At 41.6% G+C, this 18022-nt stretch overlaps 3 protein-coding genes across 4 annotated transcripts; 2 read left to right on the forward strand and 1 right to left on the reverse strand.

Moving 5' to 3' along the window:
- The first annotated feature begins 569 nt into the window (after positions 1-569).
- Positions 570-4557, forward strand: LOC120047374 (glucosamine-6-phosphate isomerase 1-like). 2 transcript variants are annotated; one of them, XM_038992895.1, is made up of 7 exons: positions 570-674; positions 1030-1169; positions 1314-1415; positions 1536-1718; positions 3392-3576; positions 3839-4013; positions 4234-4557. In XM_038992895.1, the coding sequence occupies exons 2-7, from the start codon at positions 1046-1048 to the stop codon at positions 4281-4283; spliced, it is 819 nt and encodes a 272-aa protein (XP_038848823.1). In that variant the 5' UTR covers positions 570-674; positions 1030-1045; the 3' UTR covers positions 4284-4557. The 2 variants fall into 2 exon arrangements, with proteins under 2 accessions (XP_038848823.1, XP_038848822.1); XM_038992894.1 differs by having other exon boundaries at positions 590-674; positions 1042-1169.
- A 93-nt stretch (positions 4558-4650) lies between these two features.
- On the forward strand, positions 4651-13767 carry LOC120047892 (NEDD4 family-interacting protein 1-like). The gene is made up of 8 exons (XM_038993473.1): positions 4651-4824; positions 10477-10582; positions 10835-10974; positions 11154-11223; positions 11542-11666; positions 11814-11880; positions 11990-12098; positions 12361-13767. The coding sequence occupies exons 1-7, from the start codon at positions 4789-4791 to the stop codon at positions 12094-12096; spliced, it is 651 nt and encodes a 216-aa protein (XP_038849401.1). The 5' UTR covers positions 4651-4788; the 3' UTR covers positions 12097-12098; positions 12361-13767.
- A 133-nt stretch (positions 13768-13900) lies between these two features.
- LOC120047375 (putative fibroblast growth factor 1) lies at positions 13901-17295 on the reverse strand. The gene is made up of 3 exons (XM_038992897.1): positions 17016-17295; positions 16071-16174; positions 13901-14770 (listed from the first exon to the last, which is right to left on the reverse strand). The coding sequence occupies exons 1-3, from the start codon at positions 17188-17190 to the stop codon at positions 14570-14572; spliced, it is 480 nt and encodes a 159-aa protein (XP_038848825.1). The 5' UTR covers positions 17191-17295; the 3' UTR covers positions 13901-14569.
- Between the last annotated feature and the right edge of the window lie 727 nt (positions 17296-18022).

Here is an 18022-nt window from a genome sequence, read left to right on the forward strand (position 1 = left end):
TATATTTGGACGGTGTATGGATATCTAGAGAAATGTTAATTTTTTTCTCACCCTGATTTCTTAAACGTCACCAATGCATAAATGCAATGAAAAAGGTCTCATCTGTCAAATAACGACTGCAGTTATTCAGTATAATACGCTACTTTAATTATAAGTAAGTTTACTATTATATCTAAAACCTGCTCCGGCTATCATTAGCCGGCTACCACCCAGTTACTCAACCCTGCACCTTAGAGGCTGCTGCCCTATATACTTTAATAAACATACTGCTTTACTCATTCCATGTTTACACTGTATTCTATTCCACGGTATTTTAGTCTGACACTCCGACATTGCTCGTCCTAATATTTATATATTAATTCCATAATTTAACTTTTTGATGTGTGTATTGTTGTGAATTGTTAGTTTCTACTGCACTGTTGGAGCTAGGAACGCAGGCGTTTCCCTACACCCGAAATAGCATCTGCTAAATATGTGTGCGACCAATACAATTTAATTTGAAAAGAAGGCTTGCCTATTCATCCCGTTTAACATTCAGCGTTCCTCAATCTGTAATCGAGGCGTTCAGCAAGAACTCCGCCCGCCTCTTCCTCGTGCCTGCAGCTGCGTCAGTCATATGACAGAGGTTCCTGCTTTCTCCAAAAAAAGTATTTTAAAGGGGAAAGGCGGATGCGGTAAGTTGATCAATGCGTTTGTTTTTCATTTACTTAATGCACAAAGTAAGACGCTAGTACAACCGTCATCAGCGGCCGATTTTGTATATGCATGATACCGTTTTCTAGTACAGTGGATTCAACATTTGCAGTTAATTCAAAGAGCCGTCAATGCATTTTAGTATAGTTTGATTTGGTCTACTTCTCCCGTCAATTCGGGTAGGGATACTTTAGTACGTCTTCCGGCTGCAAGTCCTCATTTTATGGGTCTAAAGTCTGCTTGTTTTAGGTGGAGAACGAATATTGCTTCAAGATCTGTTCCTTCTGATACAATAACATCTGTATTCACCATCCGAGTTTGGCTGTGATTTTAAAGCTTGTAATTTAGGACCATGAAGCTGATCATCCTGAATGATTATGACCAAGTTGGTGAGTGGGCTGCCAAGTACATCAGGAATAAAATCCTTCGCTTCAACCCTGGACCAGACAGATTCTTCATTCTAGGACTTCCCACAGGTAAGCAATCTGTTGATTCTACAGGGCACGCCTTCCTTTCCATCGTACAGGCAATGGTGCAATCATAATAATCATACGTCAAATGTGTCTATATAAAGACATTAACATTGATTTAACAATATTTCTCCCCAATGTACACCCCAGGAGGTACCCCTCTGGGATGCTATAAGAAGCTGATTGAGTTTTATAAGAAAGGAGAGATCTCTTTCAAGTATGTCAAAACGTTCAACATGGACGAGTATGTGGGTACGCTTCACCTTTACAATACTTCTCTATTTCACCTATTTCTACACCATACAGTATCAACATTCTTCACAGCATGAGAAGCCATACAAAAATGTGATTACTGCTTTTAAAACCATGCAGGTATTGCTCGGAATCACCCAGAGAGCTACCATTCCTTCATGTGGAATAATCTCTTCAAGCACATTGACATCAAATCAGAGAACACCCATATTCTGGACGGCAACGCTGCCAACCTTGTAGAGGAGTGTGATTCCTTTGAGGAGAAGATCAAAGCAGCTGGAGGAATTGACCTCTTTGTTGGAGGTAGGTAGGATATTGATACGATGGTATTAAGTATATTGATTATATTTACTCTGTTATACAGTGCATTTGGAAAGTATTCAGGCCCCTTGACTTTTTCCAAATGTTGTTACTGTACAGTCTTATTCTAATATTGATTAAATACATTTTTCCCCCTCATCAATCTACACACAATACCCCATAATGACAAATCGAAAACAGGTTTTTAGAAATGCTTGCAAATTTATATATATATATAAAAAATAAAATACCTTATTTACATAAGTATTCTGACCCTTGGACATGAGACTCTAAATTGAGCTCAAATGCATCCTGTTTCCATTGATCGTCCTTGAGATGTTTCTACAACTTGATTGGAGTCCACCTGTGGTAAAATCAATTGATTGGATATGATTTGGAAAGGCACACACCTGTCTATATAAGGTCCCACAGTTGACAGTGCATGTCATAGCAAAAACCAAGCCATACTAACATTTATAAAAAGTTTTTTGCCTTGTCATTATGAGTTATTGTGTGTAGATTAATGAGGTAAAAAAAACAATCTATTTTAGAATAAATCTGTAATGTAACAAAGTGTGGAAAAGGTGAAGGGCCTGAATACTTTCCAAATGCCCTGTAAGGTACCAAAGTGCATGTCATAGCAAAAACCAAGCCATGAGGTCGAAGGAATTGTCCTTAGAGCTCCGAGACAGGATTGTGTTGAGGCATAGATCTGGGGAAGGGTACCAAAAAATGTCTGCAGCATTGAAGGTTCCAACGAACAAAGTGGCCTCCATCATTCTGAAATGGAAGAAGTTTGGAACCACCAAGACTCTTCCTAGAGCTGGCTGCCTGGCAAAGCAATCGGGGGAGAAGGGCCTTGGTCAGGGAGGTGACCAAGAACCCGATGGTCACTCTGACAGAGAGCCAGAGTTTCTCTGTGGAGATGGGACAACCATCTCTGCAGTACTCAGGCCTTTATGGTAGAGTGGCCAGACGGAAGCCACTCCTCAGTAAAAGGCACATGACAGCCCGCTTGGAGTTTGCCAAAAGGCACCTAAAGACTCTCAGACCATGAAAAACAAGATTCTCTGGTCTGATGAAACCAAGATTGAACTCTTTGGCCTGAATGTCAAGCGTCACCTCTGGAGGGAACCTGGCACCATCCCTATGGTGAAGCATGGTGGTGGCAGCATCATGCTGTGGGGATGTTTTTCAGCGGCGGGGACTGGGAGACCAGTCAGGATCGAGGGAAAGATGAACGGAGCAAAGTACAGAGCGATCCTTGATGACAACCTGCTCCAGTGCACTCAGGACCTCAGACTGGACTTGAACCCGATCGAACGTCTCTGGAGAGACCTGAAAATAGCTGTGATTGGACGCTCCCCATCCAATCTGACAGAGCTTGAGAGGATCTGCAGAGAAGAATGGGAGAAACTCCCCAAATTCAGGTGTGCCAAGCTTGTAGCGTCATATCCAAGAAGACTCGAGGCTATAATCACTGCCTAAGATGCTTCAATAAAGTACTGAGTAAAGGTTCTAAATACTTATGTATTCAGACCCTTTATGACCCTTATGTATTTCAATGACATAATTGAAGAAAATACACACCACAAGCACAAACCAGTTAAGAAAACAACAGACTTTGAAACATCAATACCAAAATCCAACAAATGTAACCCACCCTGTCTGTGTAGGTATTGGACCGGATGGCCACATTGCCTTCAATGAGCCAGGCTCCAGTTTATTGTCCAGGACCAGAGTGAAGACCCTGGCTCAGGACACCATCCTGGCCAACGCACGTTTCTTTGAGGGAGATCTGTCTAAAGTACCCACCATGGCTCTGACTGTGGGAGTGGCCACTGTCATGGACGCCAGAGAGGTTAGAGCTGATTTCAAGATGTCTGTCTCTGCTTTATGTTTCTGGTCTGTCTTCTCTTGTAACTTATTTTTCATGGACAACTGGTCTCTTTACAGCTCCTATACTTATTAAATGAGTATATAATGAGGCTGTTACACACATTGCCTTATGTCATTTTACTGCTGCTTTGTTCTAACAATGTAATACTAGTCTATAACAATGTAATAACAGTTTATAGGATGATGATGATAATAATAACACATTATCTCTGTAATGTCTCCAGGTCATGATTCTAATCACGGGAGCACACAAAGCGTTTGCCCTTTACAAGGCCATAGAGGAAGGGGTGAACCACATGTGGACGGTGTCGGCCTTTCAGCAGCACCCTCAGACTGTGTTTGTGTGTGACGAGGATGCTACCCTGGAACTGAGGGTTAAAACTGTCAAGTACTTCCAAGGTGAGGGTCTACTTACTTACTAAAGGACTTTGCACTCACAGTTCATTCTATGACTGTGCTGCTTGTATGGCTTATGAACAAGTGCTTCATCAGTTTTCAAATTCAGTGTGTTTTGTTTTATTATTGGCCCGGGAGGAATACATTATTTTCTTCAATAAAAACAGAATTGTGAATGAAGTGCAAACCTAACTCACTTAAACTATTGTTATTTCTCCTACAGGGATGATGCATGTGCACAACAAGTTGGTGGATCCACTGCCTCCCAAGTAAGACGAGGGCGTTACAAATACATCAGGAAACCCTCCGGGATATGACAGTGACCAAGGGTGGAGGATCAATTGTGTGTGTTGTACTGTGTTTTACTTAAAGTTACATTTTATGTAAAATAATAGTATGCCTACTACTTGTAGTAGGTTACATTGATTATGTAATACATGTATCTTCGATAAAAACAGGTTTCTTAGCTACATTGTAAAATTTGATACAAACTTTACTTTGAATGTATTTCAATGTGTTATTCTAATAAAATAACTTTGAGAATGAATCTGTATTTGTTATATATTCGTTACGTTATAGCTAGGTACGTAGTGTTTTAATTATCCTGACAGTTCGACTGGGTCACATGACAGTGCAAGGGGAGGAACAACACACCAGACTTGGAAGGAAGGGGAGATGGCGGAGCTGTGCTAGTTTCAATCTTAGCGTATCAATATTATATTCCGCTCACAGTTTGCCAAACAAGTGATCATTTTCAAACACTCAACGTCCATCCAGGATGGCCGAGCAAATCAGCAACGTTAGATATCAGGAGGTAAGTTTATTTTTTATTTTATTAACCAATAAAATTCGCTAACGGCTAAACTAGCCAGCATTGGAAAACGAAACGTCGTTATGACTTTGGGCCCAGTTTTGCTAACGTTGTAGCTCATTGTTTCTTCAACATTTAACTTGACACTTACGGTTAACACGTTCGCTTGCTAGCTCGTTTATGGTGGTTAAGTGTAGTTAGTTAGTATAACTCATTTAGCTAACTAATTTGTTATGACGACCTAACTGTTGACATGTCCCACCCTAATAGGCCATTGAAAGGCTAATCCGTGGAAAATGTTGTTGCCGCTAACATAAACTAGAGACTGGTAGGTACTTAGCTACCTAGATACCTAGCTAGTTACCAACCATAATCATAGTAGTGATATTAAAATCTATCAAGATTGCACAAGAACACGCTACTAGCAGGCCTACATTCATTGATAGGTGTCGACAACCAATCTGCGACTAATGCCATAGAGGTATACCACAAAGCAGGATCAATTAGTTAGCCAGCTAACTCGCCTAAATATTCTGAAATAAGATTGTTTCGAGACGAGCTTGAAATGGTCATGGTCTAATTGATTCAACAACCAAAAACGTATCCAGTGCCTTCAGAAAGTATTCACACCCCTTAATTTTTTCCACATTTTGTTGTCAATGATCTACACAAAATACTTGAACATTTGTAAAAAAAAAAATTTGATTATTATTCAACCTCCTGTGTCAATACATGTTATATTCACCTTTGGCAGTGAGTACAGCTGTAAGTCTTTCTAGGTAAGTCTCTAAGACCTTTCCACATCTGGATTGTACAATATTTGACCATTATAATCTTTTTAATTCTTTAAGCTCAAATTGGTTCTTGATCTTTGCTAGACAGCAATTTTCAAGTCTTGCCATAGATTTACTAGCATATTCAAAACTGTCAAAGTCAAAACTGTAAATAGGCCACTTGGTAACATTCAATGTTGTCATGTTAAGCAACTCCAGTGTATATTTGGCCTTGTGTTTTAGGTTATTGTCCTACTGAAAAGTGTATTTGTCTCCCAGGGTTTGTTGGAAAGCAGAATGAAACAGGTTTTCCTCTAGGATTTTGCTTAGCTCTATTCTGTTTCTTTTTATCATAAAAAAAACTCTAGTTCTTGCTGATGACAAGCATACCCATAACATGATGCAGCCACCACCATGCTTGAAAATATGAAGTGGTACTCAGTGATGTGTTGTTGGATTTGCCCCAAACATAATGCTTTGTTTTCAGGACATAAAATGAATATCTTTGCCATTTTTTTCTTCTAGATTTAGCCTACTTTAGTGCCTTATTGCAATCAGGAGGCATGTTTTAGAATATTGTTTATGTACAGGCTTTCTTTTCACTCGGTCAATTAGGTAAGTATTGTAGAGTAACTACAATGTTGATCCATCCTGAGTTTTCTCCTATCACAGCCATCAAACTCTGTAACTGTTTTAAAGTCACCATTGACCTCATGGTTTCCTTCCTGTCCGGCAACTGAGTTAGGAAAGACGCCTGTACCTTTAATGACTGGGTGTATTGATACACCATCCAAAGTGTAATTAATAACGTCACCATGCTCAAAGGAATATTCAATGCCTGTTTTTTTTTAAATGATGTTTTTTTATTTTATTTTTTTATTTTTATTTTTTAAATAAATTTTAACCCCTTTTCTCCCCAATTTTCGTGGTATCCAATCGCTAGTAATTACTATCTTGTCTCATCGCTACAACTCCCGTACGGGCTCGGGAGAGACCAAGGTCGAAAGCCATGCGTCCGCCGAAGCACAACCCAACCAAGCCGCACTGCTTCTTAACACAGCGCGCCTCCAACCCGGAAGCCAGCCGCACCAATGTGTCGGAGGAAACACCGTGCACCCGCCCCCCTCGGTTAGCGCGCACTGCGCCCGGCCCGCCACAGGAGTCGCTGGAGCGCGATGAGACAAGGATATCCCTACCGGCCAAACCCTCCCTAACCCGGCCGACGCTAAGCCAATTGTGCGTCGCCCCACGGACCTCCCGGTCGCGGCCGGCTGCGACAGAGCCTGGGCGCGAACCCAGAGACTCTGGTGGCGCAGCTAGCACTGCGATGCAGTGCTCTAGACCACTGCGCCACCCGGGATAAAATGTTTTTGTTTTTAACCATTTACCAATAGGTACCCTTCTTTGCGAGGCATTGGAAAACCTCCCTGGTCTTTGTGGTTGAATCTGTGTTTGAAATTCACTACTCGAATAAGGGACCCTAAAGATAATTGTATGTGTGGGGCACAGAAATGAGGTAGTCCTTCAAATATCATGTTTAGGGTTGCACATTTTGGGGAATATTCAGAGGTAGAAACTTTGTGGGAATTAACAGAAATATATGTAAATTAATATTAATACCATTTAAATGTAGATGTTTTTTTGCATTGGATATACTTTCCATATCATATGGAGACAGAAACATAAACCTTTTACCTTATCTTATGTAGACATAATTGCAAATTATTAAATTATTCCAATAGAAAGAAAAAAAAGATTTTCAGTTACGAATTGAACTTGAATGAAATTAGTTGACTCTTCACATGGGATGATTTCACTGAACAACAAAAGAAAGGGAATATTGAATGATCCCCAATGATCCATCGCATCTCCCAAAAACGTTTTCAAAATGATAGTCTAGAAACTAAAGCTTTGGTTATCTTCCCCTCAGGCTTCCATGTCTTCTCCCTGGACCTCCTCAATGTCCACCTCATCTTCACTGTCACTTTCCAACCTTGTTGAGGATGGCTTGTCAGGCTCAAAAACCCTCAAATTTGCCCGGATGGCCAACAATTTTTCAACCCTTGTAATGATCAGCCTGTTGCGTGCTTTGGTGTGTGTGTTCCAAACAAGGACCAGTTGCACTCTGAGGTGGCTGATGTTGATGGGATTTGGAGGATGATGGAGGCAACAGGGGAAAGAGCATCAGATCCACAAAGTCCCTTCCACCAGGTGGCTGATGAGATATGTTGGCACGACTGCCATATTGCATCTCAATCCCAAAGCCCTTGCTTGGAAATGTACTTCGCCAGACTGCCAAGAACCTTGCCCTCATCCAGGCCAAGGTGGCGAGACACTGTAGTGATGACACCATAGGCCTTGTTGATCTATGCACCAGACAGGATGCTCTTGCCAGCATATTTGGGGTCCAACATGTACGCTGTATGGGCTTCAGGCAGAAGTCTTCACACTTTTTGATGTATTTCAGAACTGCAGTTTCCTCTGCTTGGAACCACAGTGAAGTGGGCAGGGCACTACGGATTTGTTCTCTTACATCTGCAAGCAGAGTCTGAACATCAGACAGGATGGCATTGTCTCCCTCAATCCGTGCAATGGCTACTGCTATAGGTTTCAGGAGTTTCAGGCTGCTTACCACTCCCAAAATACATCATCCAGGAGGATCCTCTTGATGGGGCTGTCCATATCGACAGACTGTGATATGGCCATTTCTTGGAGAGACTCCTTCCCCTCCAGGAGACTGTCAAACATGATGACAACACCACCCCAACGGGTGTTGCTGGGAAGCTTCAATGTGGTGCTCTTATTCTTCTCACTTTGCTTGGTGAGGTAGATTGCTGCTGATGACCCTTCATATACCTAACCATTTCCTTGGCTCTCTTGTAGAGCGTATCCATTGTTTTCAGTGCCATGATGTCCTTGAGGAGAAGATTCAATGTATGAGCAGCACAGCCAATGGGTGTGATGTGAGGGTAGGACTCCTCCACTTTAGACCAAGCAGCCTTCATGTTCGCAGCATTGTCTGTCACCAGTGCAAATACCTTCTGTGGTCCAAGGTCATTGATGACTGCCTTCAGCTCATCTGCAATGTAGAGACCGGTGTCTCTGTCTCTTGTCTGTGTTCTTTTAGAATACCGGTTGAGGGGTGGAGATGATGTAGTTAATTATTCCTTGCTCACAAACATTCGACCATACCTCAGAGATGATTGCAATACAGTCTGCTGTCGCTATGATTTGTTTGACCTTCACTTGAACTCTGTTGAACTCTGCATCCAGCAAACAGCAAATGAGTAGATAAAGCATGTCTGGTTGCAGGGGTGTATGCTGGGCGAAGAACATTCAGAAATGTCTTCCAATACACATTGCCTGTGAGCATCAGAGGTGAACCAGTTGCATACACAGCTCGAACAAGACATTCATCAGCATTTCTCTGACTACGTTCCTCCATTGAGTCAAAAAACCTTCTGATTCCAGGAGGACCATGAGCTGTTGCTATTGATAAGGTGTCTGATTCATCATTTTCAACTCAAATAGAAGTAGAGGGACTTTTGTCAGAGGTTGCTTGTTGTGAGCGCTGAGGGAACTTTATGCACTTGGCCAGATGATTATGCATCTTTGTTGCATTCTTCACATATGATTTGGCACAGTATTTGCAAATGTATACAGCTTTTCCTTCTATATTAGCTGCAGTGAAATGTCTCTACATATCAGATAGTGCCTGTGGCATTTTCCTGTCAGGATTAGAAAAAGAATGGTAAAAAAAAAATATATATACAATTCCATGTACAGATAAATAGTTAAGCAGTTAGATTAAACAACTCCTTTTTTAAATGAAACATGTATGGAAACAGGTGAATGAACACTACTCAGTTAGCAGGCTCAAGCCAGGTAAAACCCACATGGTAGCAAAAACTAACTAGCAGAAATTGTTAGGTTAGAAATGATTTAAACACTTTGTTGTAGGCTACTATTTACTAGTTAACAAAAAATCATGTATGTCATATAAAATATATTCACCCCACCCAGTATTGTAATCAAAACTTACCAGAAAGCATGTAGTCCTTGGCTCAGACAGTGTAGTAGTGTGGGCTCAATAGCATCTCATTAGTGTGCAAGATCTTGAGAATCAGCTGTACATGTGATGGAAGAGTGCACTGCACATGTGATGGAAGAATGCACTGTGCATGCAGAGGGTTGCAATTCCATTGAATTGAGGATAGTTTAATCAAAATATGCCACAAGACCTAGAATTGCCTTATGTGTATCCCACAAAAAAGGTTCACTGTTATAAGCTAACTTTTTTGGGATAAATTTAAGCAAAATTCCCCAAATTCCAGGGCTTAACTTCACATGGGAAATTTACCGGAATTTTCCGACCCTTTGCAACCCTAATCATGTTAAACACTTACTGCACACAGTACGACCATGCTACTCATTATGTTTACTAATGAATTTATTTAGGCCATAACACAGGGGTTGAATATTTATTGACTGAAGACATTTCAGCTTTTCATTTTTTATTAATTTGGGAAAACATCATTCCACTTTGACATTATGGGGTATTGCGTGTAGGCTAGTGACACAAAATCTAAATTTAATCAATTGTAAATTCAGGCTGTAACACAACAAAGTGTGTAAAAAGTCAAGGAGTTTGAATACTTTCTGAAGGCTCTGTATGTAGGCACCTGTAGTTATTTCTAGTTAATTATCAAAGTTAGCTGGCTAACTCATTTCCTGCATTGTAGTATACGCCTCAGATATCAAAGGTTCCTGTCATGTCACTGATTGGGTGTTGCCAGTCAATTAGTCTGACGGCCAGAATAGTGCATCATCCCACTGTGTGTGTGTGTGTGTGTGTGTGTGTGTGTGTGTGTGTTGCATCCAGCTGGTGAATGAGGAGGAGCCAGCAGCAGCCCAACCCCCTCAGGAGGAGCCAGCAGCTGTCCTGGATGCCCCTCCCCCCTACAGCAGCATCTCAGCTGCCAACGCAGGTAATTGGCCTCTGTCCATCCATAGCACTACACACAGTAACTGGCAATATATTGACTCATCTCATATGGGGTTGAGGACGGTTTCATATGCAAGTCAGGAATTTAATATTGTAATATAGTTATTCTAGTGCTCAAAAGAAAAGGCTACAGTGTAAACTGTGGTGTTTCAGTGAGCTCCCAACATTCACCTTGCTACTAGCCAACAGTAATGTACTACGTCACGTTTTCTGCACCTTTCCATTTCCCCTTCAGCGTTCTTTGACTACAAGGAGGATGCAGGCAGGTTCCCCAACCCCCCGTCCTACAACGTGGCTACCACACTGCCCTCCTATGATGAAGCAGAGAGGACCAAAGCGGAGACCGGCGTCCCTCTGGTCCCTGGCAGGGTTGTGGTATGTCTGTTCTCCTTTCACAGCGGTATTCATTCATTCATTGTTCAGGCATTGATAACTCTCCAGATTCACTAGTATTTATCATTGTGAGAGCCTGCATCCTAAATAAACACATTTTGACCATCATCATTGGAAGATGTCTGACGACCAAAACGTACATTTCCTTTTTCTCCCTTCAGGAGGATGACTTTGACGATGCTGACCAGCTGCGCATAGGGAATGATGGCATCTTTATGCTCACCTTCTTCAGTAAGTCTTCTCTCTGTTTCCTGTACAGTGTAGTTGTTGTTATGGACCGACAATGTCTGTCTGCATCTCGTGGGTTTATGGGTACACTAAACAAAGCAATGACATTAAGCCAAGCCAGGGACTGTCATAAGCCATGCCAGGGACTTGTCCAACCGGTTCATAAGGTGGAATTTTGTGCAATTAGAAAAGCTGTTGTATAATCTTTCACAAAGCATCATGGTCTATGTGTGGTGAACGACAAGCATGTTAACTGATGAGCCTCTTCTTATTGGTGGTCTATGATTGATTGATTGATTGATTGTCCTCTCTTCTCTCCAGTGGCATTCCTGTTCAACTGGATTGGTTTCTTCCTGTCCTTCTGTCTGACCACTTCTGCAGCCGGTCGCTACGGCGCCATCTCTGGGTTCGGCCTGTCTCTCATCAAATGGGTTCTCATAGTCCGGGTAAGATCAACACACATCACCTCGTTGTTCTTTACAACACTGGTCCTGGACTACTACGGGGAGTTCAGGCTTTTGTTCCAGCCCTAAATGCTTTGGAATGCTATTGTGATCCCCTAATGTTATGTTACTATCTTTTGAACGTTCCAGTTCTCCACCTACTTCCCTGGCTACTTTGATGGGCAGTACTGGCTGTGGTGGGTGTTCCTGGCTTTGGGTAAGTGGAGCTTAAGTCTGCGCTCTATTTGAATGAATGAATTAATGTGTATGAAATGTGTGAAAGATGATCATGGAACGTATGCTGTTGTCTTTTTGTGACTCTCCAGGCTTCATGCTGTTCGTCAGAGGGTTCGTCAACTACTCCCGGGTTCGCAAAATGGCCGACCCTACTTACGCCACACTGCCCCGAACGAGAGTCCTGTTCATCTACTGAAGGTGAGGCCCTAATTCACACAACATTCCTGTGTTACAGCAGAATACGACCTTATCAAATCATAAGCCTGGTCCTTTATTAAGAAATACAAGTTTTAGTAATCTATCAAATCATATAGATTTTCTCCACTCACTAGTTTCCTTCCAATGTAGTCTGGTTACATGTAAATATACCATAAACAAACATGGTCCGTAGTAAAGCACCCGTTCTCCTACAGAGATACTGATCTCCTCCGTTAACGTATCTCCTGTTTACTCTTCACAGCCGCTTTTTGAATCAACAAAACGTCCCTGAATCTGGATCGAGAATCCTGGATGTTTGAAAAGCATCATACTGACAAACAGCAACAAAACTACAGAAGTCTAAAACCAAACTACTCAGATAACCATCACGACACGGCAGGATGGGGAAAAAAAACACAATCTTGATGAATACAACTCTTGTAACATTCAGGAATTAAATACATCAATTATTTTATTTTATTTGAAAAACTTAATTAATGGATAATGATAGTATGTACTCATTAGTGGCGAATGTTAAGTGCTATTTTACATTTTTCAGTCTGTAATGTTTGTGTAATGCCTTATATCATTTGATGGTAGTGTACTAGCATGCATCTGCACCTCAAGGGATCAGTCTTATTTCACTAATACTTTATTGAAAGCCCACAGGTGTAATGCATTACGATGCAGTCGTAATGCATTATAAGACTTGTCATAAGCACTTGTAACACCTTTATGTTCATAGTAGTCACCAGCTCATAGTAATCATGAGATGGAGAAAAAAAAATAGTCACATATGGTATTACAATTTCTGAGTTTGTAATAAAACATTGACGTTTTATACATGCTTATAACAAGTAATAATGCACTATACCTGTTGGCTTCATATGAAGCGTTGCCCTTATTTCTAGCCAGTAGAGGGCAGAGTTCTTTGCTAAAATTTGTCATCATGAATTATTCCTATAAGACAGAATCCTACCTTTTTATACGCGCACCTACCTCAACCGTAAGGTATCGTATGTGCACATCTTAAGGTAAAGATTTTGTCCAAAGTGTTTTTGTTGTACAAGTCATACAGTTTTGTGTAGAGAAAACAAAAACATTACGTATGGGAAAACTATGATGCTATCAGAGAATGTAAGCAGGTGCACTTTTAGAAACTTACTAATAAAACGCCAGGGAGTTCCTCCCAATGAAATCAACAATAAACGACCAAATGGTAGTACCTGTAGTTATTCAGTGAGTATAGAGCTTTCTTAAGGGTGAAATGGCGCTTTATTACTAGTCGTAAGGGTGATATGGCAATTTATAACTGGTCTATGACCGTACTAATTAGATTTAGTAAGAAGACGAGCAATTATACTCTACTTGTCGATCTTTCTCTTTAGGTAATTGTTGGCATATTGTTAACTGTAAATGATCTCAAACATGCTCTGTTGGATCACCCTGTTTGCCAGCCAGTCTGTTTCAAACCAGTTTAGATTTCTTGTTTAGCACTAAATGTGGAATGGTACAGCACAGCTACGATCCAAACCCAGTCCTAGACACACATTCCTCTGATCTCTGTGTGAAATAGTACAGCTGCAGACTTGGGATTTTATTGTTATGAGATATTATGTTTTAAACTGTAAAAAGCTTCATGTCTAATAAATGTCACTTTCAAAAGCGAGATTGATCTCTGTTCCATGTTTTGTGTGCAGGCTTTGCCAGAGATTTTAAGGCTTATTGTAAAATGTTGTGCAGCACTGACACCTTGTGGTTGAAAGACACAATGACTCGACACCAACTGCTACAGTTCCCATAGGTTTTTTAATGTACAGTATGTGATATCTTTTCCATCAGCTTTCTATAACAATTGGCTTGTGAGAGACACTACTCATATCATTTCCATATATAGGCTACATATCATTAGTGTTGTCATGATTCAATATTTGATATTACATTTAAATATATGCCATTTAGCAGACACTTATCTAAAGCGAATGACAGTAATGTGTGCATACATTTTAAGTACGGCTGGTCCCAGGAATCAAACCCACTATCCTGGCGTTGCAAACGCCGTGCTCTACCAACTGAGCTACAGAGGACCACAGCGGGCAATAGTCATCAACAAAGATATACATTCTAGATGTCTAGTTAGCAGCATAAAGTAGATTGCAGTTATAGTGTGGAGTGGAATGCTTAATTTGGTCAAGTTTTAGCATGATTCTACCAGTCAGATTTCCATCATATAGCTATAATAGTTCATACAGATGACAGCATCTATAACAGGTCGGTGAAAGCATAACTGCTGTTATAACCTGCAACTCAAGCTTCAGTACTAGTTTACATTTAAAATACTGTTTGATTAGCCTGTTTGCCTGCAATTTCCCACTGAGCACCTTGGAATGGATGTGTCTAAAATGGCACCCTATTCCCAATATAGTGCACTACATTTGGCCATTTCAGATGCACCCCTGGCCTTACACCCTTCACTCCCCTGTGCCCTCCAACCGCCGTGGCAAGAAGAAGATGGCCTTCTGCCCTATGTGGGTTCTGGAGCCTAGTTTGGGTTTCCCGTTCTTCTTCAGACCCACGTACCAACTCCTGTCTTGGTACTTCTGGGCCTGGTAGGTGTTGTAGTGGTTCACCTCAATCTTCTCCAGGAAATAACACTGATCAGTTACTATGGACTATATGGGAGAGACAGAAAGCCAGATAGGCAGAATACTTAGTCATCACAAACATATGCTGATCGTTGATTAGATTACCCGTGGGTGGTCAAAGGCTATAGGTAATCCAAAACAGATTGGTAAGGTTCTGGGGGTGGGCTTGTCTAAGGCACTGCATCTCAGTGTAAGAGGCGTCACCACAGTCCCTGGTTTGAATCCAGGCTATATCACATCTGGCTGTGATTGGGAGTCCCATAGGGCGGCCCACAATTGGCCCAGCATCATCTGGGTTTGGCCCTAGGTAGGCCGTCATTGTAAATAAGAATTTGTTCTTAACTGATTTGCCTAGTTAAATAAAGGTTACATTTTAAAAGGCTATAGGTCTATAGTCTAAAGGCTATAGTCCTAAACAGTTTGAATGATGTAAAATAATTATTTGAACGATAATAATTGTAAATGTCTCCTATCACTATCCTAAATGAATGTGTTGACACCAATGTTAAAGAACAGCACCGTTTCTGTGCCTTTTATGGCCAGGTTAGTTAGGGAGGGTGAAGAGGTCACCATGACAATGGAGTCATACAGGTTAGTTAGGGAGGGTGAAGAGGTCACCATGACAATGGAGTCATACAGGTTAGTTAGGGAGGGTGAAGAGGTCACCATGACAATGGAGTCATACAGGTTAGTTAGGGAGGGTGAAGAGGTCACCATGACAATGGAGTCATACAGGTTAGTTAGGGAGGGTGAAGAGGTCACCATGACAATGGAGTCATACAGGTTAGTTAGGGAGGGTGAAGAGGTCACCATGACAATGGAGTCATACAGGTTAGTTAGGGAGGGTGAAGAGGTCACCATGACAATGGAGTCATACAGGTTAGTTAGGGAGGGTGAAGAGGTCACCATGACAATGGAGTCATACAGGTTAGTTAGGGAGGGTGAAGAGGTCACCATGACAATGGAGTCATACAGGTTAGTTAGGGAGGGTGAAGAGGTCACCATGACAATGGAGTCATACAGGTTAGTTAGGGAGGGTGAAGAGGTCACCATGACAATGGAGTCATACAGGTTAGTTAGGGAGGGTGAAGAGGTCACCATGACAATGGAGTCATACAGGTTAGTTAGGGAGGGTGAAGAGGTCACCATGACAATGGAGTCATACAGGTTAGTTAGGGAGGGTGAAGAGGTCACCATGACAATGGAGTCATACAGGTTAGTTAGGGAGGGTGAAGAGGTCACCATGACAATGGAGTCATACAGGTTAGTTAGGGAGGGTGAAGAGGTCACCATGACAATGGAGTCATACAGGCAGTTTAATACTCACTGAACTGTATAGCTTTCCTTCATTGCTCATGGCCAAGTAGCGTCCTGCCTCTGTCCCCTGGATGACAACCACACCGTGGTCCACAGATTTCACCCTCAGGACCGCTAAGGCAAGGAAAGGGTACAAGGCAACGTCAGATTGACAAAGACAGAGCCCCCACACACAGGAGGACAAACTAACAAAATAAGTTCAAGACAAGCATTCCAACCATGCTTAAAAATAAAATTCCACACGATAACAAATAGACACAAACTAGAAGGACACACCGAAATAAAGTGACATAGACAAGCATGCTGGAATTTGGTTACTATTTCAAACACTGGGGTTAGCTACCTTTGTTGTTGTCGCGGTTTGGTTATCATGTCATTATGCAACATTCAGAGACTTTGCTTTGAGAAAACGGTCATCTCAATAGCCTCAGTATGAATGCTAGATGCTATCCAACTGGAAGCGTTTAATAACTGTAACAGATTACTAATAACATTGTCTGCAAATCTGCACGAGTATTTCTGAAGTGAAGATCTTTGTCAGCATATTTTCAGACAGCGCATAAACAGCTGTGTTGTTACAGTCTAAATATATCCCACACATTCCGATCATGACACTGTCCTTGATATTGAACCATACAATTATTATGGGACATTATTACAGTGTGGGAGACTGACGATTATCTTTACTGAAGTTTAACAGCCTGGAAATGTCCATTATTTTAGGTCGATTGTGAACTTTTGCAAACAATTAGAGCATGCATCAACATAAATGTATTACAGTTGAATATAAAGTTAATTATGCAGATAAATACAAACTTCTTGATTGGATGAACAGTTCAATAAACTAAATAATAGCCGAATTAATAACAGATGTTTGTATTATTTACATACAGTAGTATTTTTGTTCATTTGATAAACAAAATCCACTGAAATATTGTAGTATTTCTGTTTTTACTGTGAATGTCATTCTCGTCCCTCTTGCCTTCCACGGTCCCATCCGGGAGAATCTGCAGATGATGTCCGCCATTCATGCAGTATAGGCGGGTCAGCTTTTTATTGTCGAGCAGGTTACTTCCGAATCGCTCATTATCCTGCCCCACCGGTAAAAACGTTATTTCTGCATCCGTCATTTTTGGATAAGCTCTAAATTAAAATAGCGACGGTGGGTCAAGACCACCTGAGAATAACCACCTGATGCGCGCTCTGCGGCAAGAACGAAAACAACCCGTTAGTAAAATCGCCGTTTGATGGCAAACAGGAACATGTTTGGACTTTATAGTCACCCGTAGAAGTAACAATGATCTGTGGTCACGCGCGTTTTGGTCGCGGGGGAGCAGAGCACTGACCACCAAAGAGGTCCCGTACATGTAGCCTACATTTTTTCGTAGGATGTGGAGGATTAAAATTAGAAACACACTATTAGGATACAACAGTGACACCTGTTTCACATACACCTGCTGGCAGTTCCTGTGATCTTGGACCAGGGCCTGTAAACTATTCATGAAGCATCAGAGTAAGAGTGTTGATCTAGGATCAGGTCCCTCCTGTCCCTATGATGTTATTCATTATGATCTCTCAAGACAAAGGAGATGATTGTGGACTACAGGAAAAAGAGGACCGAGCACGCCACTATTCGCATTGACGGTGCTGCAGTGGAGCAGGTTGAGAGCTTCAAGTTCCTCGGTGTCCACATCACCAACAAACTAACATGGTCCAAGCACACCATGACAGTCGTAAAGCGAGTGTAACAGTATAACTTTAAACCGTCCCCTCGCCCCGACACGGGCGCGAACCAGGGACCCTCTGCACACATCAACAACAAGCGTCGTTACCCATCGCTCCACAAAAGCCGCGGCCCTTGCAGAGCAAGGGGCAACACTACTTGTAGGTTTCAGAGCAAGTGACGTAACTGATTGAAACGCTAGTAGCGCGTACCCGCTAACTAGCTAGCCATTTCACATC

Source organism: Salvelinus namaycush, chromosome 5, assembly GCF_016432855.1.
Source record: "Salvelinus namaycush isolate Seneca chromosome 5, SaNama_1.0, whole genome shotgun sequence".
In the NCBI taxonomy this organism is placed as follows: domain Eukaryota; kingdom Metazoa; phylum Chordata; class Actinopteri; order Salmoniformes; family Salmonidae; genus Salvelinus; species Salvelinus namaycush.